The 23,054-nt window shown below is 40.2% G+C and overlaps 1 protein-coding gene and 5 non-coding genes across 7 annotated transcripts; all 6 read left to right on the top strand.

Moving 5' to 3' along the window:
* Positions 1–1,424: 1,424 nt before the first annotated feature.
* nrap (nebulin-related anchoring protein) lies at positions 1,425–23,002 on the top strand. Of its 2 annotated transcripts, XM_025909710.1 has the most exons (43): positions 1,425–1,740; positions 2,126–2,220; positions 2,454–2,541; positions 3,706–3,810; positions 4,096–4,194; positions 4,341–4,448; positions 4,590–4,694; positions 4,811–4,918; positions 5,018–5,125; positions 5,209–5,316; positions 6,019–6,135; positions 7,597–7,701; positions 7,853–7,960; positions 8,140–8,244; positions 8,888–8,986; positions 9,068–9,172; positions 9,309–9,416; positions 9,532–9,639; positions 9,739–9,936; positions 10,063–10,167; positions 10,258–10,356; positions 10,442–10,546; positions 11,570–11,677; positions 11,814–11,971; positions 12,620–12,773; positions 12,867–12,971; positions 16,133–16,231; positions 16,342–16,446; positions 16,556–16,663; positions 16,807–16,920; positions 17,008–17,205; positions 17,660–17,764; positions 18,022–18,120; positions 18,307–18,411; positions 18,502–18,609; positions 18,785–19,096; positions 19,186–19,290; positions 19,449–19,547; positions 19,684–19,788; positions 19,903–20,010; positions 20,166–20,477; positions 21,164–21,319; positions 21,447–23,002. In XM_025909710.1, exons 1-43 carry the CDS (start codon positions 1,675–1,677, stop codon positions 21,729–21,731), a joined length of 5,400 nt encoding a protein of 1,799 aa, XP_025765495.1. In that variant the 5' UTR covers positions 1,425–1,674; the 3' UTR covers positions 21,732–23,002. The 2 variants fall into 2 exon arrangements, with proteins under 2 accessions (XP_025765495.1, XP_025765496.1); XM_025909711.1 differs by lacking the exon at positions 3,706–3,810 and having other exon boundaries at positions 1,426–1,740.
* On the top strand, positions 13,479–13,550 carry trnac-gca (transfer RNA cysteine (anticodon GCA)). Its single transcript has one exon. It is a non-coding gene; the product is annotated as a tRNA-Cys (tRNA).
* On the top strand, positions 13,924–13,995 carry trnac-gca (transfer RNA cysteine (anticodon GCA)). Its single transcript has one exon. It is a non-coding gene; the product is annotated as a tRNA-Cys (tRNA).
* trnac-gca (transfer RNA cysteine (anticodon GCA)) lies at positions 14,355–14,426 on the top strand. The gene has a single exon. It is a non-coding gene; the product is annotated as a tRNA-Cys (tRNA).
* On the top strand, positions 14,752–14,823 carry trnac-gca (transfer RNA cysteine (anticodon GCA)). The gene has a single exon. It is a non-coding gene; the product is annotated as a tRNA-Cys (tRNA).
* Positions 15,482–15,553, top strand: trnac-gca (transfer RNA cysteine (anticodon GCA)). The gene has a single exon. It is a non-coding gene; the product is annotated as a tRNA-Cys (tRNA).
* Positions 23,003–23,054: the final 52 nt, after the last annotated feature.

The following is a 23,054-nucleotide window of genomic DNA, read 5'->3' as shown; positions in this document are numbered from 1 at the left end:
GTTTTATGATCCTTCTTCTTCACCTTCTACACTTTAGACTTAAGACAAGCTTTTGTTGGCTCTATCACTGAGCAAGGTTCCTCCTCTCTCCCCTGTCAATGTGAGGGGAACTGATGCTGAGGTGGTTGAAAAATACAGATAACTAAGAGCACACATAGACAAGAAACTGGACTGGTCGAAGAGAACAGAGGTTGTCTTTAATAAGGACCAGAGTCTCCTGTATCTATTAAAGAAGCTCAGAACCTTCAATATCAGTCTATGTTTATCACTCTGGTGGCAAGTGTGGTTTTCTATGTGAGCTGGGGCAACAGGGTGCAAGCAGCTGATGCCAGCAGAATGAACAAACTGAAAGGCTGGTTTAGTTCAGGGAGTGGAGCATCAGACTACAGTAGAGGTGTGAGAGCAGGATGCTGAAGAAACTTCTCAGCATCATGGGCAATCCATCCCATCTGACACATGCCTCTCTGATTGGTCACTGCAGCACACACAGCAACAGCCTCATTGGCCAAAAGGATCTCTGAGCACTACAAGAGATCCTTTCTATTTGTGGCTATTACACTAAGACATTTAATTGTTATTTTCTGTATCTTGGTTGCTAGTAATTCAAGCTTATTTAGTTATTTTTAAAATTATATTTGCAGTTTTTTCTCTAACAGAGTATTTCTGTTTCTGCTCCTGTTAATATTCTTATTGTAATGAAACTGTAAAAGTTACAAGAAGTCTTACTTTATCTTAGACTAAAACAGTTGATCCATCAGAAAATCAAAGAAGCATTTTAAGACATCACAGATAAAATGTCACATTATAGACTGAAGTTAATAACCTCAAACATCGAACGTCTCTGATCATGCAGAGAAAAGTAATATGTTCTCCTATTTAATTTTGGGGGTTAAAACTGACTAATTCCCTAATATGAAACTATTTCCTTCAAGTATAAGAATACTCTATAAGCAATTAATTTCAAAGCATCAAATATTTACTCCTATTGCATGTTTAATCTATCAAAAATCACAAAACAAATAAATTCCAATGAGGTCAAGGTATGTGACCTATTATCACAGATAGATTAAAAACCTCAACCTCATGACAGTCTTCCTACAGTTACAGCTCTGACCCTTTTGAGCTTCAGAGGGGTCTTGTGCTTCAACTATTAATCCTGTGTCACTGTTCTTTACGTCTTTTCTAAGTGTACAGAAACCTGCCTAAAACAAGCAGCCTACACTTTGTGTTTACATGCATGGCTGATGAAGTGACTAAGTAAAATTATTACACAGGGAATCACAGTTTTATGTTGTTAGTCATGTGGAGATACTCAAAGTTGAGGTAGCTGTCCAACTGAGGATCATTACACATATAGATTGACATGTGAACTCTCTGTCACTCTGTTTCCCCCTCTCTGCAGACAGACAGCTGGACTCGGCCAGTCTTTGAGCACGGGGCACAGAAGGGGGGTGGTCCATCATGGGACACGGTGTGAAGTAAGGGACGGTTTCACAGTCCCACAGTCACAGAGCTAAGTTTTCAGCCACCAGAGACGCACTACCGCTACTGTCTGGGATTCCCAGTTCCTCAGCTAAACGGCCGTCTGAGTGACCTGACTTCATTTTGGCCAATACTTCATGCTAGTTTACTGGTTTTCTTGAGAGATTTTGGGAAGAAGGAAAAGCATTCACCATGCAGTCTTGTGCCAGGTGTGGGTTTGTGGTCTACCCAGCGGAGAAGATCAACTGCATTGACCAGGTAATACATTAAAGCATTTATAAATAAATGCCTTCTTGGGTTAAAATGAACTCGCTAATGTGTCTGTGTTAGTCATAAAACTAATAACAGCTGTCCAATGGGTATTGATATGAGATTGTTTTTAATTAAAAGACTGGACAAGAAAAAAAAAAGACTTACAGTTTAACAGTGACATCAAAGCTTTAGAGAATCAGTCATTAAGTCCATGTGGAAAAATGTGATGTGATTACTGATGTTATTCTGGGCCTCTTATTAATCAAATATACCAGAAATTACTTGTCCAGTGTTTTTTCTCTGCTTGATGAACTAGATTCCAGTCATATTTCGTCTCAACACGGATTTAAAGATTCATGCTCTTTCTTTTTCTTTCTTTCATTTTCGGCAGAATTGGCACAAAGCATGTTTTCATTGTGATGTCTGCAAGATGGTACTCACTCCAAATAACTTTGTCAGCCACAAGAAGAGGCCATACTGCTCTGTGTAAGTAGCAGTCAATACTACTGCAATGCCTATTGATCATTTGTAGTTAATCACCAGACATGATAAAAATAAATAAAAACATAATCTTTTTTAATGAGTAAAGCACAGAGGAGGCAAATCAACTGCGTCTTCGTAAACCACGATTGCACAATAGCCGGGGTCCCATTTTTAACGTTGTGAATTACACCTGGTGTGACCATGTTGGCAACTATATGTGTATCTCATCCTTTCAGGCACAATCCAAGGAACAACACATTCACAAGCGTCTATGAGACCCCCATTAACATTAATGCAAAGAAGCAAAGTAAGGCCAGCAGTGAGGTAAGAGGACATCATGAGCAAAACCACGGCAGCATCATGCATGCCATACAACATGTTTCAGTCCTCTGACTCACTGCGATTGTTGTTACTGTCTATGGCACTAGAGGAAAGACAGTTTATGGCTGTGTCTACTGTAAAGATTATTATTTATACTGAACACCGAGGTCTAAAAAGGCGGTAAAAAACTTGAGATTTGACCCTAAGCATTTATATCCATTACTGTTGGATCACAAAGGTCTAATTCCTTCTTTACGAGAGGTGGTCGGTGGTTCTGAGGCCGTGGTGACGGCAGTGGTTTGGAATGGAGACTGGCTCAGGTTATTTCTGTTTCCCTGACAGGGGCTAGACACCCCCCTCCACTTAGCCCACTTTATGCTTCAACGGGCTAAAATTATATGTCAGGAAAAACAGCTTCACATCCCTTCCTCTCCTCTGCTTAGCCACCTGTTTCTGTCTGTCTGAGTCTGTCTGTGTCTCTAAGTTCACGCAAGGCTCTCATGCTTATATTAGCAGTAGGCTAGCAAGCGCCTCGGCTACTGCTTTAAGCCACTGGAGGCATATGGGAATTAACATGTTGACATTTGATCTGAGGGCTGACCTCGGATCATGAGTGGCCCTCAACCCTGTCTAGATTTATCCCACTGAACATTTAAAAAGGTATATATCTTGCTCTGGTTAACATGCAGCTTTTACTTTCTTATTCCTATTGATTGTACTTTATACCCTTTAGGCGATGATGCTCTAGAGACGTCACTCTGTCCTGTCTCTTCCTCTGACATAGAGCTATTCTAAGATTAGTTTGGGATGGTTTTTACAGCTCTAGGATGATATACAAAGTACTCTATTCTGGTTTGTTCTGGGCAGGTCTTGTTCCATCTTGAGTGAAACATCTTAGTTATTAATAACAGCTCTCTAACATTATCCCTTCATCATTTAGCTTTTCAGCTCAGGTTCTCCTGCAGCACAAGAATAGAGTGATGTTTGGCACTGTTGAAGTAAAGCAATACCAGTTAGGACTAGCAGTAAAAAAACTATTCTTATTTTTGGGTGATTAGCAGCATCCAGCTACCAAAATGGATGCTGCAGTCTCATGTGCAGTGTCTGCATGTGCAAATGCTTGCTGGCCTTGGCTTAATGCTTGTCATCCATGTGCCATCCTTGTAGCTGAAGTATCGCGAAGATGGCGAACGCTTTATGTCCACCTTCCACTGTGACACGAGATCCATGGAGCTGGAGAAGGCTTGCCTAGCCAATCAGATGTCCAGCCAGGTGAGCTCCCGGGAGAGCAACTGGCCATTAAACCCTGTTAAAGGGAATTTTCAACCCAAATTCTTATCTTTATCAAATAAAAGAAAGAAGAGTTAAAAATTATTCTTCAAACTTCCTACTTATTCTACTTTAGTATTTTAATTCATTTTTTGTATCATTTCACATAAAAGAGTTGCATGGCTTATTTAACAAGTTCATAAAAGCCTTGCAAGATACAGAATTACCTGGTTTAGGAACATTTGTAATTGGTCATGTTTGTCTTTTATATATAAACGGGCCTTTCAGTCTCAGTCTGAGTTCTCACAGCAGCAGACCTGGTATTCAGGGATGGTGAGCAACCAGGAGATAGTGACAATGTCCCAGGCACAGAATACCATCAGTGATGTGAGTACACATATGATTTTTTTTCTCACTGGTTGTTGTGTTGTTATATCATGAGTATGTTCTATTTAAATAGTTGATATAAAAAACCTTCAAATTTGTAGCAGTGTTGGTCACATGGCTGATTTTGTGGCTTCTTTTTTGTGCAGGTCAAATACACAGAAGAATATGAGCAGTCAAAAGCAAAGGGCAGCTTCCCTGCAATGATCACACCGGGCTACCAAACTGCCAAGACGGCAAATACCTTAGCAAGTAATGTAAGTAGATTTCATTTAGCTTTCTATACCTCACAGAAAAGATTAAACTTCACTGATTTTCCCTTTCTGTTAAACAATTCATGCAAGTTTATCAAAAATTCAAGAGGCTAAACACAATCGCTTTGTTGTCTTTCTCTTCAGCTGGAATATAAAAAAGGACACGAGGAAAGAGTTTCCAAATACACAGCATTCGTGGACCCCCCTGAGGTGATTCTGGCCAAGAAACAAGGACAAATTGTTAGCGATGTAAGCCCTTCAGACATTGTTGACATTTTTTTTTTTTTTTAGCTGTGCTCAACTATAAAAATATATTGTTACAATAATATATTTATGGATATGTGGCGTCACCTCTTTTTCATCAGTATGCCTACACGGAAGAATATGAGCAGCAGAGAGGTAAAGGTAGTTTCCCTGCACACCTTACGCCTGGATACAAAATGTCAAAGAAGGCCACTGAGCAGGCCAGTGATGTAAGTAGTACAAAAAAACCAGCACACACATATGCAAGTAAATACTAATCCATGTTTGTTACTGATTGTTTAAATGCTGTTTTTTTCATGCTGAACCAGATCAAGTATCGTCAGATGTACGAACAGGAGATAAAGGGGAAAGCCAGCGCTGAAGCGGCCGTTACTGAGATTGTCCATGCCAAAGAAAATGCAGAGAACTTCAGCCACGTATGAAAATCACTGTCACTGTCTCATCAGTTTGTTTTAATTCAAAGTGAACTAAATAAAGCAAAGTGCTCTCCTGTTTCCAGATTGCCTATACTGAAGAATACGAGCAACAGCGAGGCAAAGGAAGTTTCCCCGCCATGATTACGCCTGGTTATCACCTTGCAAAGAAGGCACAGGAAATTGCTAGCGATGTAAGTATCAATCTGACTCTGGACCCAGTGAAATATTTCTAAAGCTTTAAGTATCTTTGACAAACATGTAATTGGTCCATCTTGGTAACTGGACTGATTCTTATTTAGCGCTTTTCTACTCTCCCAGCGCACTCAAAACGCTTTACAGCATGCCACATTCACTTTCTTCAATGCTTTTACGTGCTTTCTAACTAGCATTCACACTCTGATGGATGAATCGGAGACTAACTTGGGGTTAGTATATTGCCCAAGGATATTTGGCATGCAGACCTGAGGAGCCGGGGATCAAATCACAAACCTTCCGATCAGCAGATGACCTGCTTTACCTCCTGAGCTACGGCCACCCCAAATATGTTGAGTCTAACATTTAGATGCTTTGATGTGTAGGAGTTGGAAGGATTGGGTGTAGTTAAAAAGGGAGCTTGTATCTGTCATCTAGTCATGTGGACTAGTTGTAAATGTTGTCAAAACATTGCAGAGTGTAGTGTGTAAGAGTTTCAGCTTCATCAATCAAGTGTCCTTGTCAACACCGGGCAGAATAGCAGACGAGGGACAACAATGAGGAGACCTCCTGATGTCATCATTCTCTAAACTATCCGCAGTGACTGAATTAGACTGTGTGTGTTCCTCAACCTTGCAGGAGCAAAACTGTTCGTCCTCCTCCTCCTACGACACGCTTAGTAATTTTTCATCTCTTTCCAGTTAAAATACAAGAAAGACTTAAACAAGATGAAGGGCACGTCACACTTTCACAGTCTGACCTCTGAGGATAATCTGGCACTGAAGAACGCACGAAAAATCAACAAGATTGTCAGTGAGGTGAGGCCCGTGAGAAGCATACAACCTTCACTAAATACCTTTGTGTGTCTAGATTTATTCAGGGAAAGAACAACGTGAATATTCAAATAGCTTTTTGTCTAAGCAACAGTCATACATGCATTTACCTGAGACTGTGTTTAAGAGTGGGAGATATTGGGTGTACTGTGTCAGCGTCCAGCAGACATGAAGCCTCCCGAATTGCATCTCTGAAATGCTTGTGTGGTGAGGTGACAGCTTACCTCCAAGGTCATGGCACATCCTGCCAAACCAAGGTTACCTCACACTGCGCTTTATTTTTAAGCATCTATTCTTAGCCTTTAAAATATGTGTGTTAGAAATGAGCTCTTATTCTGAATCTAATTTCCCACCAAAACCACAGAGACACATAATGTGAGGGGGGGGTTTTTTCTCCAATTTTTTGCTTCTAATAATGTTTATGATATAATGACAGACTGTAAATAGAGAACCATGGTTGGTGAGTTGCATTTTAAACCCTGGAGCGTAGTCGTTTTGGCTTTTGGATCCAAAAGTACCAACATTTAGATGAGAAGGTAGGGTGTTAAGTTATCAGATATAATTTTGCGGCTCTATATTGCAAAATTTTTGGTAACAATCTGATACCAAGTAAATACAGGGCCAGTATTGCAGATACCAATACTGATACTGGTGCTTAAAACCTATAAAGGTAGCTTATTTAGCGAAGAGCAGCATGTCATGATTTATAAAACGAATCATCATCAGTTTGCAGAATCTAAACACATTTAATAAACACTTAATCACTGTAAGTTTTACTTTGCACAATAATTAGTTTATACAGTAAAACAAACCTTTCTGGCTGCGTTGGTATCGATGCTATTGGTGTTTGAGTCGATCTACCCACCCCTAGCTAACACTAGCAAACTTGATTAGCGTGGTGCATCCATAGACTTTATATTAGTACTAAATGTGATACTGGTATTTCACTCACCCCACTGGAGCACAAAGCATTATATTTCTCACATAATTTTAAGAAAACATTTTAAACAGCTCCAACAATACAAACAGCATCAAGAGGTTGAGATCAGTGACCTTTTTTAGTGCACTTGAGCTTAAAAGCTAGCAAAAAAGATGGCCCCAATAACAACCATGACCACATCATTTCAAGCGCCAGTGTTTAAAGGTGAGGTTTCCCCCGTGTGGTATTTTAATGATAAAGAGACTGACATGTTAAATAGGGAAATGGTTTTACTGTTAAGCTCAGCAAAGCATGTTTAAGATTAAAGGTTGGTCTCAGAGACTCTCGAGTGATGATGGAGTGTCAGTGATGGTGACTGATTAGTTGGAAGAACTTTACTGTATATTTAGCCATGTAGGCACCTATGTGCCACAAAGGATCAGCTCTCACTGTGGAAAACAGAAAAATGAGGTTGCAGTGAAAAATGTTACAGCTTGGCTGCTTTACTTTTACATGTTTGCTAACAGGTGGAGTATAAAAAAGACTTGGAGAACAGCAAAGGACACAGCATCAATTTCTGTGAGACCCCACAGTTTCAAAATGCCGCCAAGGTTGCCAAGTTCACCAGTGATGTAAGTTCAATCACAAACAGTGTCAAATATATGCATTTTGATCATTTTGTAGATTTTTTGACACCCTACACACAACTTATTTATATATTAATACTTGATATCAGCACATGAAAATGTTTCTTTAAAAAAAAAAAAATTCTACTTTCTATAGAACAAATATAAAGAGAAATACACTACTGGTATGAAAGGCCACTATGAAGATTCGGGTATTGATAGGAAGACCATGCATGCCATGAAAGCGAGGAAGCTGGCAAGTGATGTAAGTCTTATTTTTAATCAAATCAGTGTATTAGATCTGCTTGGTTGGATTTGATTTCATATTACATGGCTAAAAAGACACCCTTTTACATGTTTAATTTGTAAATAGAAAATGATAAACTGTCAACTGTCTGTGCGAGTGATTTTATTGATGTGGTGGTTTTGTCCTGCATATGTCAGATTACTTATAAACAAGGCTGTGAGCAGGAGCAAGCTGAATACAACTACCCGGCCAATCTTACACCAGGTTACCAAAGCCAAAGAAAACTGGATCCACTGAAAGAGGTACTGTCAAGAGATTTATTCTAAAGACACTTCTTCAGCTGAGAGTCTACGAGTAGAAACACACACAGACGCTGTGGTTTTCACTTGTATACAAGGGCGGTCACAGAACGCTCACACCAGAGTGGGGGCCCTGTGATGCGCGCTCTGTTCTTGCACTTGTCTTTATTTATATACAAAAATAATACAACAGTGAATACGTCTATTCATAGGCAGAGGAAAGTTAGTGCGTAGGGAGTGAAGATAAGAGTGGTTTAGGTGTATGTGTGTGTGTTGTGAGATTCAGAAGGACGCAGCCTCTCTTCTTGTTAGGGAGCGCAGATAAAAGTGTCCAGCTCTCCTCTTCCTGCTTGTTCAGCTATTATCACTGTGAGAAAGAATTTATAAAACAGTCTAAGTCATCAAAAGGTCAACATACAGTATTCTATCATATGCAAACTTATATCATTAAAAGCTTATACTGACTACTAAGTACAATTTTCCATTGACAGGTACAGTCTCCAACAATCTAATTAAGACAAAGGGACGTTTTAACGTTAGATTTTTTTTTTTTAAAGAGCGTTTAAAATCAGAAAAATTATTAAAATGTAAAGTCAGTTCTCAGATAGCAAACTTCATCCCAGCGCTGTTGTCATTGTGGTTGCAGAAGAACTACAGGCAGCACATTGACCAGGTGAAGTACAAGTCGGTGACAGACACACCTGACATTGTTTTGGCCAAGAAAAATGCTCAGCTTGTCAGCAATGTAAGTAAACATTATAACACCAGGCACAACACTTAATAACTTTATCAGTTTTTCTAAACATGTAATTCATGTGTTCTCTAGTTAAATTACAAAGCCGGGTATGAGAAGACAAAGCATCAGTACACACTATCCCAAGACCTGCCCCAAATCCAAAAAGCCAAAGCCAATGCTGCTTTGTGTAGCGATGTAAGTTCACTTGTCTCACACTTGCATCAATAGCTTACCTTCATGCTTCGTGCAAGCACCCAGAATTCAATACCAATCCACATGATCTATCTTATTAATGACATTATGATGCCATAACCCATTGCTGTTGCTTCAGATTAAATATAAAGAGGAGTGGGAGAAGACAAAGTCTAAAGCGTGCGAAATTGGTGTGGACGATCTGAGCGTCAAAGCAGCCAAGGCCTCCCGAGACCTTGCAAGTGACGTAAGTAAACTCACGTTTCTCTTTGCTGCAAAGACATCTAAGCAAAAATCTAAGTGGCTTTAATCAGAAGTAAAGGCTGGCAAATGAAATTAAGTCAGACGGGCATGTGTTTCAGATTAAATACAAAGAGAGTTACATGAAGAACAAGGAGAAGGCTGTGGGGGTCAACGTGAGCGACTCCAAGACTCTGCACTCTCTGCAAGTGGCTAAGATGAGCAGTGATGTAAGTAGAAATTGCTTGATATGCAAAGTAATGGCATAGACTTGCCAAGCCCAGAGTATAACCTCAGAGGTTGTGTATTGTTTTTTGTTACAACTTCAGATTGAATACAAGAAGGGCTCCAAAGAGAGCCAGGCCCAGTACAGCCTTCCTCTGGACATGATCAACCTAAGCCACGCCAAGAAGGCCCAGGCACTCGCCAGTGACCTGGAATATCGCACAAAGCTCCACGACTACACAGTCATGGCAGATGACATCAAGGTCCAGCAGGCCAAAAAGGCTTATGCCCTCCAAAGTGAGGTGAGAGAGCCATCTGAGGGCAATATTTTGGTTAAGGGGTCTCTTTTAAATGCAGAGACATGAAGAAAAAGGCAAAGAGAAGTCTTTTGGAGAAGTCTTTCTTGACATTTTTGTTCCTCTCTGCAGAACCAGTATCGTTCAGACTTGAACTGGATGAAAGGAGTGGGCTGGGAGACTGAGGGATGTCTCAACATTACTCAGGCAAAGAAAGCTGGGGAGCTGCTTAGTGATGTGAGTGGAAATATGTGCTTGTGTTTATATTTTAGATTGTTGCTGTTTTCTTTCAAGCACACCGTTTATTTGGCTGCTTTTTTCTCTCAGACCAAATACCGTCAGAAGGCAGACAGCATCAGGTTCACCCAGGTGGCCGATGATCTCTCCATCAAGCACGCAAAGAAAAGCCAGGAACTGCAGAGCGACGTAAGTCTCCACTTTAAAGCCGGAATGAGACGCCATTCATTCTAGTGCATTCTCGCAGTATATACTAATCTATGTGACTTTTCAGTTGGCCTACAAAGCAAACACAGAGCAGATGCTGCACCAGTATACCATCACAAAGGACGAACCTCTTTTCAGACAAGCAAAGGCTAACGCGGACCTTCTCAGTGCAGTAAGTTCTCTTATAAAAAATTGATGTAGAAAAAAATTAAGGCACATTTTTAAACTATATCTGTTATCTGCTACATTATACAAACTCCTCAAGAATGTGCACTTGACTGCCGTGTGTCTTACACTTGAACTGGTATAAGTTCATGCATACAATTTTTTGACAAATGATGTTTTAAAGGGACTTTTTGTGGAATACCAAGTACATCCTTTGTTCTTCCATAGAAATTAAAAAGGTAAAAAACTAGCAACCAGGATGTGCAGAAAACGATTACTTCAAGTTATTGCTGCTGAAGATGATTCTAGAAGTTATTGAATCATAGGGTATCATCACAAAACTGCATATATCAACCAAACATGTATATATATATCACAATGATGTGTGGTTTACCTCAGGGTACAGTGTTTGGGCCAGCACTGTATAAGAAAATAATAGACCGATTAAAGTGTAGTTGCTCTAGAGTATTATTATTAAATATTCTTAAAAAGAGACTATTTTTTAAAAATCTCCTAACTAATTTGCTTCATTTAAATGCAAACTAGTTTCATTTTAAATTATTTATATAAAATACAGAACAAACTGTATTTTACCTTCCTAAAAACACCAAGGAAGTTTGATTCTGTGACCTGATTCAACATAGAGTTGTTCTCAGAAAGCGGAATCTATTTAAGCCAATTTCTTATATTCAGCTGAACTTATTTAGTGTTTCCATACAGCACAAAATCAAGCTGGTTAGCCATTTATTCAGTCCAATAATTTAAAATTATCAAAATTAGATTTGCTTTTAAAAATCCACATGACGTGATATAATGCACTTTAAGTCTTTTGAAGTAGCAGCTCACGCACCGTTCAACGTGAAATTGTCTTTCACGCTTTATTTGCCTCACAAATTGTCTCTAGTCTGTCTCACGCAGCACTCACAGTTTTCTGTGTTTCCACCTGAAGGTGAAAGCAATTTAACGAGTTTCTCAATACGTTCGTGTGAGGTGCCGATATGATTTTTTCCTCATGCATTTGTCTTTGCAGAAAGTGTACAAGAGCAACTGGGAGAAGCAGAGGGAAAAGGGCTTTGAGCTCCGTTTGGACTCCCTATCTATACTCACAGCAAGAGCCAAGAGAGACCTGGCTAGTGATGTGAGTTTCTTTTCTCTTTTACTCTGAAATTTGCAATAACCTTAGGTTAGGTTGAGTTGCAACATTTTTAAATCATTGGATTCTTTAAGAAGTAGCATTTAGCATCTTGAACTATTTATTTCTTGTCTTTTTGCAGGTGAAATACAAAGAGACGTATGAGAAAAACAAAGGCAAGATGATCGGCATTAAAGCGGTCAGTGAGGATTCTCAGATGGCTCACTCCACTCTGGCCACCAAACTACAGAGTGATCGCCACTACAAAAAGAACTACGAGGACACTAAGACCAAATACAGGTGAGGCCCAGCTTAGTTCTTCAGACCCAGATGCATCTGGTACTACAGATAAAGTAAAGAGAGTTATTTATAATTGGGTATAGTTTCTTAAATCTGTATCGCATGGTCTTCTTCAATTAATTGGTAACAAGTGAAGCAATTCATTTTTCATTCATTTTGCATTTTCTGAGTTAGCACGGTCATTTAGCCCTAATATTCTTATCCTTTGGTGTCATAAGTGCAGCTTTTATACCTCAGAGGGTAATGATGCATGTGTTATAACATTTCAGTAGCTCTAAAAATGAGATAAAGAGTTTCTATCAGTTATCAGATATCAGTTAAAGAGGAAAACGACTGACAGAAGCTTTTAAATTATTACAAACATTATTAGCAGATTCCTTAGCAATATGCTGCTTTCTTTTCATGCCAGCAGTAATTTAGAAAATTTTGCAGAACATCTCTTTTCAAAAGGTCAAACAAGCTCTGATAAAGACTGCATGAGCCATCACCCCAGATAAAGTCAAAGTAAAATGAAGCGTACTATCCTTCTTTTTAAGTAGACCCCAATCAGCAAAGAGCATCGACTCAGTATAACTCAACAATAACTGACCTTTAATTTTCTCCGGTTTTGGAACAAAGCGCCTCATTGAAACTAATCTTCATTTCCAGTGTTTCCCTGGATATGCTGAACATCAGCCATGCCAAGAAGGCTCAAGACCTGGCAACCGAGACCAATTATAGGACTATACTCCATGAATACACTACTCTGCCAACTGACATTAATGTTGCCTGGGCGAAGAAGGCTTATGGACTACAAAGCGATGTAAATCTTACTTTTAGGCACTGGAATGACCAATCATTTCATGCAAAAGTGCTGCAGAATTTGATACTGATATGTGCGTGCGTCTGTTTTCAGAAACAGTACAGGTCAGATTTGAACTGGATGAAGGGCGTTGGCTGGGAGGCCTCGAAATCTCTGGATGTCCTGCAAGCAAAGAAAGCTGGGGAGCTGGTCAGCGAGGTAATGTTTAATACTGTGACTCACAAGGCATTGCTGCGAGTAGCTATAAAACAATCACTGTTAAATTTTATTAATATTTCCCCCTTTTTGAGTAAAAATGAGGCAAAAGTATCTGTGGAACCAGTTCTCACTTTGAGTACAGGAGACATATAATTTGGCATTATGTAATTTAGCATCTCTTGTTGCCCTAACTGATAAGTTCATGTGGATTTCATCTTAATTTGATAGCTACAGAGGTGGATTTTTAATTCGATTCAGGGGGTATAGCTCCCTGCTTCTGCTTCCTGTAATTTCCAGATGCATAATGGGAGTTCTGCTCTAAGGAACCAGGTCTCATGTTGAAGTCAGGAGAGCGATGATCTGGCATCATCTAATTTATTACCTTCTGTTCTCCTGACTATAATTTCATCTTTATTTGATAGCGACAAGGATAGGGATTCCAGTACAGTTGTGGGGTTAACATATATTTTAATACAAATTTTGTGCTGTCCGTTCACCAAGAGGAATGGGGGTATAGCTCAGTGGCAGAGCATTTGAGTGCAGATCAAGAGGTCTCTGGTTCAAGTCCGGATGCCCCCTACTTAGCAAACACTCTCGTGCATCATAGCATTGCCAGACGCAATCCCAGTCAAAGCCTTAGCTACCAGGGTGCTTTCCAGGCCTGGCTTTCCATTCAGATAAAGGCAATTCTTTAATATTTCACCTTTGTTCATTTTTAACCTATAATTTCATACAAATTTTGTCATATTCCTGGACCAGTAGGAATGAGGGCATAGCTCAGTGGCAGAGCATTTAACTGCAGATCAAGAGGTCTCCGGTTCAAATCCGGATACCCCCTAATTAGCAAGCACTCTTTGCAGGCCTGACTTTGCATTCAGATGAATGCAGTTCTTTGATATTTCTAACGTATAATTTCATACAAATCTTGTCATGTTCCTTAACTAGGATGAATGGGGGTATAGCTCAGTGGCAGAGCGTTTGACTGCAGCTCAAGAGGTCTCTGGTTCAAGTCCGGATGCCCCCTACTTAGCAAACACTCTCGTGCATCATAGCGTTGCCAGACGCAATCCCAGTCAAAGCCTTAGCTACCAGGGTGCTTTCCATTCAGATAAAGGCAATTCTTTAATATTTCACCTTTGTTCATTTTTAACCTATAATTTCATACAAATTTTGTCATATTCCTGGACCAGTAGGAATGAGGGCATAGCTCAGTGGCAGAGCATTTAACTGCAGATCAAGAGGTCTCCGGTTCAAATCCGGATACCCCCTAATTAGCAAGCACTCTTTGCAGGCCTGACTTTGCATTCAGATGAATGCAGTTCTTTGATATTTCTAACGTATAATTTCATACAAATCTTGTCATGTTCCTTGACTAGGATGAATGGGGGTATAGCTCAGTGGCAGAGTGTTTGACTGCAGCTCAAGAGGTCTCTGGTTCAAGTCCGGATGTCCCCTACTTAGCAAACGTTCTTGACTCTCATGCATCTTAGCATTTCCACACAGATTAAGAGTCAAAGCTGTAGCTATCAGGGTTCTTCTGGAGAATTTGACTCCTGATCAAGAGGTCTCTGGTTCAAATCCGGATACCCCCTACTTAGCAAATGTTCTTGACTCTCGTGGATCTTAGCATTTCCAATCCGAGTCAAAGCCTTAGCTGTCAGCATTATTTCTAGGCCTGACTTTGCGTTCATAGAAATGTAATTCTTTAATATTTCACCTTTGTTCATTTCTAACCTATAATTTCATACAAATTTTGTCATATTCTTTCACAAGGGGGAATGGGGGTATAGCTCAGTGGTAGAGCATTTGGCTGCAGATCAAGAGGTCTCCGGTTCAAGTCCGGATACCCCCTACTTAGCAAACGTTCTTGACTCTCGTGGATTTTAGCATTTCCAGACACAATCCTAGTCAAAGCCTTAGCTGTCAAGGTTCTTTGTAGGCCTGACTATAATTCAGATAAATGCAACTCTTTAATATTTCACCTTTGTTTATATCTTACCTATAATTTCATACAAATTTTGTCCTATCCTTTGACTCACCTTGTTCTTAGTATTTCCAGACACAATGGGAGTCAAAGCCTTAGCTCTCAGGGTTCTTCTAGAGCAGGGGTCCCCAATCCCAGTCCACGAGGGCCGGTGTCCCTACAGGTTTTAGATGTGTGCTTGATCTATCACAGCTGATGTAAATGGCTAAATGACCTCCTCAACATGTCTTGAAGTTCTCCAGAGGCCTGGTGATGAACTAATCATGTGATTCAGGTGTGTTGACCCAGGGTGAGATCTAAAACCTGCAGGGACACCGGCCCTCGTGGACTGGGATTGGGGACCCCTGTTCTAGAGCATTTGACTCCTGATCAAGAGGTCTCTGGTTCAAGTCCGGATTCCCCCTACTTAACAAAAACTCTTTGGAGTCCTGACTTTGCATTCAAATTAATACAGTTCTTTAATATTTCACCTTTGTTAACTTATAATTTCATACAAATTTTGTCATATTCTTTTAGCAGGATGAATGGGGGTATAGCTCAGTGGTAGAGCATTTGACTGCAGATCAAGAGGTCTCTGGTTCAAATCCGGATGCCCCCTGTTTAGCAAACGTTCTTGACTCTCGTGCATCTTAGCATTTCCAGATACAATCCGAGTAAAAGCCTTCAGGGTTCTTTGCTGGCCTGACTTTGCATTCAGATAAATGCTTTTGGCCATTTTATGGTACCTAAATTTTCCAGAAACCCATATTGTAAAAGTCTCTGATTTCTCAGAACTTACTTCTTTTTATCTGGTGGAGTCTTTTATGTAACGTTCTGCAAATGATACACAAAGATCCTCCTAGTCCAGGCTGGAATCTACATGCACTATTCATAACCTCATTATGAGCAGCCACTTATTTAAAGTGTCATTCCACTCACGTTACCACCATTAGTTTATGAAACAAATAGAACAGATCTTGGAGCCCGTCCTGAGCAAGCATTTTTCTGTATGCTGTATGTGTGTCTCCTTTTGTTTGTCGATCTTTTTGATTTTTATAGGTAGTTTATTTGTTAGGATCCATATGTATGATATAGTGTGTGCCCTCTAGTGGTCCCAACACGTATATGCATTGTCTTTTATGGTTGCCTCCCATTGTTACAGCCTAGTGTTCATCACTGGGGTATTTTTCTTCTCCAGAAAAAGTATCGTCAGGATGTGAGCGCTCTGAAGTTTACCAGTGTTGAAGACACTCCAGAGATGATCCAGGCCAAACTAAGCAACAAACTTGCGATTGATGTAAGTTCAGCTGACATTTGTAGCACCTAGAAGTTCACCGGATTGAGTTATTTTAAGGCTTGTTTCATTGAGGTAAACTGATCTTTAATGCTGTTCGTTCTTCTTTACAGAGGTTGTACAGGGAGAAGGGTGAAAACATGAAGCACAACTACACACTGAGCGGAGAGTTACCTGAGTTGGTGCAAGCCAAGCTCAATGCCATGAATATCAGTGAGGTAAAACCGTACATAGGCACATTTAGTCAGTCAAAAAGTTCTTCTCCGCGGCAGGTTTTATATGACGTTTTCACTGTGAAACTGAGTTTGTCCATCCAACACATTTCAGACGCAATACAAGGAATCTTGGAAGAAGATACGTGATGGCGGTTATAAGCTGCGTCTGGATGCCATTCCTTTCCAGTCTGCCAAAGCGTCTGCAGAGATCCTCAGTGATGTGAGAGTCCATTTCATCATATGAAGCTACATTATTACTATTTTTTAGCAGAAAAGGTTGAACTGAAACTACTCTTGTCATTCGACACAGATTTTCAAATATCTCTCCTCACTATGCTTTGTGTGTTTTGTGCGTCATTTCAGCAAAAGTACAGAGAAGAATTTCAGAAGACCAAAGGGAAGATGATCGGGCTGAAGGGACTGCAGGATGACTTGAACATTGCTCACTCAGTCTATGCCAGCAAGCTACAGAGTGATGTGAGTGCTTAGTTTCTGCAGTTTAGCTGATAGAAATCATATTTTAATGATTATACAATATTCTCGTATCCACGTTTTCCCGTCTAGATAAAGTATAAGAAGGACTCTGCAAAGGAGCTCTCAAAGTTCCACCTACCCATGGACATGCTGGAGGTTGCACATGCTAAAAAGGCACAGTCATTAGTCAGTGACCAGGACTACCGGCTGTCCCTGCATCAATACACCGCGCTGCCGGATGATTTAAAGCTGCAAGCTGCCAAGAAAGCATACACCCTGCAGAGTGAGGTGAGAGTGACGGCAGACAGCTGCAGGCAGCATCTTTTATTTATAGATTTAACAACGCTCTTCCATCACGACTGAGCTTGCTGTGAAAAAGAGCACAAAGGCAACATTATTTGTACTTTACAATTTTAAACCATTAAATCAGTGAGGACATGAAATGCTGTATTTGTAGGTTAAAAAACCCCTTTGCAATACTTGTTTCTATGTAATGAGACTTTAGTGACAGTTGCTGAGGCCAAGCTATTTAGAGAAACAGCTATTTTTAAATACTTAAAGTGTGTTTGAGGTCGGTTACAATGCTGGTTTATTTATCTCCATAACAGACAGTACAAGTCTACCAGGCAAATTGATTATTAAAGGCTGAAACTTGTACCAGATATTAACTGACAGTAATAAAATGATATCATGTTTGCTTCTGTAATATTCCTATTTTATTTATTTTTTGTCCACCCTACAGAAATTGTATCGCTCTGACCTGAACTACCTGCGTGGCGCAGCCTGGATCGCCACTGGTGCTCTGCAGATTGAAGGGTCCAAGAAGGCCACAGACCTCATCAGTGAAGTGAGATATCCCCTATGCTTTTTTATTTACTTTCTGTCCTTTTTACTGTGTTTAGTGCATGTTAGGCTGCTGATATTCACCGTATCTTGATGCATGGTCAAGGGAAATCTTATAGTTGATTCTGGATCTGACGTTTTCAGTGGTAGAAATGTTTCACTATAATTTTTCTGGGTTTAAATGTTAATTTTGTTGGTGGGAGTTCAAAACATTGACTTGATTTACACCAAAAACTAACTTTTTTATTGTCTCTGCAACAGAAAAAATACCGTCAGCAGCCGTACAACTTCAAGCACACCTCTGTTGCTGACTCTCCAGATATTATCCATGCCAAACACAGTTCACAGATTGCAAATGAAGTAAGACAATGACCTTACTGTTTTAGTTTCTCTCTTTCTTGTAAATGTACTCTACAGGTCTTTTTTTGCTTGCTTAAGCTGCAGCGTTCATCTTTAAGGATACTAAAAATAACCCGGCACGTTACTTTGCTGGAAATATTTGATGATTTGAATGATAATAAACTGGGTTTTATCTCTCTGTCCCAGCGTTTGTATAAGGAGAAAGGGGTGAATGACAGACACAACTACACTATTACATCTGAGAGGCCAGAGATTACACAAGCAAAGATCAATGCAGCCAACTTTAGTGAGGTACTAAACAGCATACAGTGATCATAAGCATGTTCTTTTCAAATGTTATATGCGTTATTCCAATATAGATAACTTTTTTTTTCTTTGCAGATAAAGTACAGAGAGTCCTGGCACACTCTGAGGGCTCAGGGATACAAACTCACCATGCAGGACATCCCCTTCCAGGCTGCCAAGAGCTCCACAGGCATCGCCAGTGATGTAAGCTCACTCTGAACAGCACAGCAAAACCCAAGCATTTAAAGAGTTAAATCAACCATGATTAAGTTTTTAAAAATGCTCAATCTAAGCTCTGGCAAAGTAGGAATCGTATGCAGGGTCTTGTATCCATTTGCAGATCAGTTCCAGTTGATTAATCTAACTCGTGTCTCCGCAGTACAAGTACAAACACAACCACCTGCTGGAAAAGGGGAAGCACATTGGGGTCAAATGCATCATGGACGACCCACATATGCTGCACTGCCTGCAGGCCGGCCGGTTGGCCAGCGACCAGGAGTACCGCAAGGACGCACTAACAACCAGCGGGCAGTACCACCTCACCCCAGACATGATTAATCTGGTGGCAGCTAAGAATGCACAGGCCCTGGCCAGCGACCAGGACTACAGGACGAGGCTGCACGAGTACACGGTGCTCCCTGACGACATGAAGGTCAAATGGGCCAAAAAGGCTTATGAACTGCAGAGTGAGGTGAGAGCTGGGAGTGAAGAAGAGATCAAATTACTAATAGGAAGTGCAAATGTCCTGACTCATCTATTGCTCTGTTACTTTATGTTTAGAAACTCTACAAGTCAGACCTCAATTTCATGAAAGGGGTAGCCTGGGATGGAGTGGGTGCGCCTCAGCTGGAGTCTGCCAAAAAGGCTGGAGAACTTATAAGTGATGTGAGTAATGCACTGAAACCTGTTAATTTATAATATTGCTGCCGTTTATGAGCTCCAGCTCTGACTGCATATGAAGCTGAATTTAGCATTTATGCAGTATTGCTTTAAAAGCTTTCGCCATCTGTGTCTAAATGTGTGTGTGGTCTTCCTTCTTGCAGAAGAGGTATCGCCAGCTGCCAGACAGCCTGAAGTTTACCTCAGTGCCTGACTCTCCTGATATAGTCCACGCTAAGACTAGCTATCAGCAGTGCAGTGAGGTAGGAAGAAGATGGAAATGCTTATAAGAGAGAACTGATTCACAAACCTGATTCCACTTTAAGAGTCTTTTGTTGTCTTAGCTGCTGGTGGTGATATTGCTACCTTGTTCATGCCTGTGCCTCTCATCCACTACAGAGGCTGTACAAATCTGGAAAGAATGACGACATGCATAAATACACCTTACATCCAGATGATCCAGACTTCATCAGAGCAAAGATGAATGCCCAGCAGATTAGTGATGTAAGGCGCATTTATCAGCTAAATACTTGCAAATAATATTTTTAAAAATCCTCGAAAAAAGATGATAATATCTCTACATAACATTTTAATCTTGAGCATTATTTTTCTGTGAAGAAAGTTTACAAGGCGTCTGGGGAGCAAGTGAAGACATCGGGCTATGACCTGAAGCTGGATGCTATTCCCTTCCAAACTGCCAAGGCTTCCAGAGAAATCGCTAGTGATGTGAGTTATGGGCCTTGTTGCATTGAAATACATTTTTGATGCTATTATTCCAGGACAAACATTTTTATACTATACAGTAACAGTATTAAACAAAGGCATTTAAAGGCAGCCTGAAAGTTACCTGAAAGCTGACCCTATATTTCTCCCTGCAACAGTTCCGCTACAAGGAGGCTCACCTGAAGGAGAAGGGCCACCAGGTAGGCCTGCGCTGTGTGGAGGATGACCCTAAGATGCTGCACTCTCTGGCAGCAAGCAAACTCCAAAGCAACTTAGAATACAAACGTCAGTCCAAGGAGGAACATGCCCACTACAACATCCGCCCAGATCAGCCTGAGTTCCTGCACGCCAAAAAGAGCCAGGCTCAGGCTAGTGACCTCACCTATCGACACAAGCTCCACGACTACACCTGTGACCCCGAACAGCTCAATGTCAAGCATGCAAAGCAGGCCTACAAACTGCAGAGTGATGTAAGTCGTGATGCTCGTGCAACATGGATCTGAAAATATAATTATTGTCATTTATTGATGTGTCATTTATTTATTTATTGATATGTATTTAGGGAAGAAGCACTGTTAGGTGCTCAAAAAGCAAATATCTTGTGCATCAGTGAGACCTATGGCATGAGCCAAATTCAGTGTTTAGTTTTAGTCACATGATGATCCTGAAAAAACAAGCATGTTTACTTTAACACGGACAATTGCCCCATGGAATAACATTGGGGTCATTTTGTGGTTGCTTGTTAGAGCGTTCTCATTATTTAACTGGTCTGTTTATTGGTTTAATAATGAGCCACCAACTCTGTGAATTCTTTTAGCCTCTTTGAGTTTATTGTTTTGGTTTTCCAGTATATAGATCCCGTGTTTTTGGACCTTTTGAATCATTAGTGCAGTTTTAAGCCACAAAGTATAACTGCTCAGTCAGAGCAACTTATTTTTGGCTTGTTTTGTTGCCTTAATCAGAATCATAATTCATGTTTTTTAATTAAAAAACTGACTATAAGCCCAGGCTTAACCAAAATCTTCCAAAGATTGTATGAAATGTATTAATAACATTAATCCCCAAGTTATTTAAAAATGCTATGTATTAAAATTGTGCCACTTGCTTATTTGTATTAGAAATATACCACTGTCATTTCTTTTCTTTTTTATTCAAGGTGAACTACAAGTCGGACCTGAACTGGATCAGAGGAGTGGGCTGGACCCCTCCTGGTTCTCATAAAGCAGAGCTTGCCCGCCGGGCTGCAGAGTTGGGGCTGGCTGATGGAGTTAGCGCTGACGAGGCTATTGCGAAGTATCAGCAACACATGATGGTAAGTTCATCATGGAGTGGTGACACTAGTGATCAGTACAGTGTCTTTTAAAAAAATAAATATATAAAATAAGGACATCCTTAGACAGCAAAGGGTCTTGAAAACTTCCTCTCTGTCTTCCTTTCAGCTGCATTACCAGCAGATGATGGAGGAGCAGCAACAACAGCAACAGCAAGCGTCTGAGCAGGTGGAGACCAGTGAGGAGATCCAGCAAGGTGTCAACATGGATGCGATGGAAGTTCTTCATGTCAAGAGGAAGAAGACCATCCAGACTGTGCAGAAAAAGTCCAGCACCACCACAACTTCATTCAGATCCACGGAGAAGAAGTCCAGCACCACCTCGTCTTCGTCTTCAGCCACCCTCCAGAACACAACCAAGTCCAGTAAAGTTGCTGCCATAGACGAAGCGTAGAGCAAATGAGACATTTGGAGACAGAGATGGTCACTTTTAGAAAGTGTGCTTATATTTTACTGAGTTATTTTACTACTTTGATGAAATGATAATTGTGACTTTGCAGTTACGTGAGAAGCCACAATATTATCAGAGCTGCTATAGATGTAATAACAAACAGCAGGAGAGTTCATATGATTAAGAGTGGGATTAAGCATGTTGAACCGGGACAGGACTAGTGATGTTTGTTGGAAGGATTGTTGGTGTTTGTGTGAGTGCTAAAAGAGAAGGCATTTCAGAAAAAACTTTTTAACTTAAATTGTAAAATTGCCATTCTTTCAAAACTTCTTAAAGGTGTAAATTTCAACTGAAGAACCATTTTTAGCAAGTTCGAGCAAAACACCAGGATTACCAAAGCTGAATTAAGGTTATTGCAGGTTGAAGGTCAAACTGAATGGAATGCTGAAGGAAAGTTTTTGCTTTCATATACTGAGTGTATTTGGAAGAAATATGGGCTGAACCAGATTGTCATATGGCCACTGATGCAGAGTGCAAAGGATTTCAACACTCATTTTTTTACACTTTGCTTGGTCCTTTTTTAAAAAATCTGATAAATACTGTATGCTGAAAGTTCAAATGATGAAAGCACAAAACCTTGTTGCAGTCTTGCAAAACAGGTTTGATCAATATATGCACTTTCAACCAATGAGTAAGAAGTATAAGCCTACTAAAGTGATGGGATCTACTTTTGTCTGGCAGGTTCAGCTTTGTGAGTTTGTAAGTGTCTCTTTTAACTCAAAGCTGGGCTCGGAGTAAATTATTGGTTTTATCAATGATTAATAAACTGTTTTTGTTGTTTTTTTCCCAGGCAAACTAAGCTATTGTCCCTTTTTTATTCCCAAAATACAAATGACTGCTAAGTACAGAAAAACACACAGCAAAGGTGAATCAGATGACTGATGTTGAGTTGATCTTGCTCCTGATCTAGCTGAGGCATGTATGGACGCTGGTGTAGACACCAGGCTTGTTCTTCTGTCCACAGCTCACCATTAGAGTGACATAGTGCATGCCGTTTGTGATTTGTGATTACTTTCACACAAACACAAAAAAAATATATGCTGACACACACCAACGGGCCTCCAAAATCCGCCTGCAGTGTCAGACAGACCAAGGTGTTTTATGTAAAGGATCACTGACATTTTGTGATGCATCTTATGATGTAAAGCAATCTGCAACAATTTTGGATTCCTTTGATCCAGAACAAACAAAATAAAATACAAGTTGCCTTTAAATTAAGTCTCTGACTTTCTTAACAGCTTGTGCTTGAGAACTCTTCCAAATTCA

The sequence above is a fragment of the Oreochromis niloticus genome, linkage group LG8, assembly GCF_001858045.2.
Source record: "Oreochromis niloticus isolate F11D_XX linkage group LG8, O_niloticus_UMD_NMBU, whole genome shotgun sequence".
NCBI lineage: Eukaryota > Metazoa > Chordata > Actinopteri > Cichliformes > Cichlidae > Oreochromis > Oreochromis niloticus.
The sequence above is the reverse complement of the archived record's forward strand: the minus strand, read 5'-3'. Positions and strand labels throughout refer to the sequence as shown.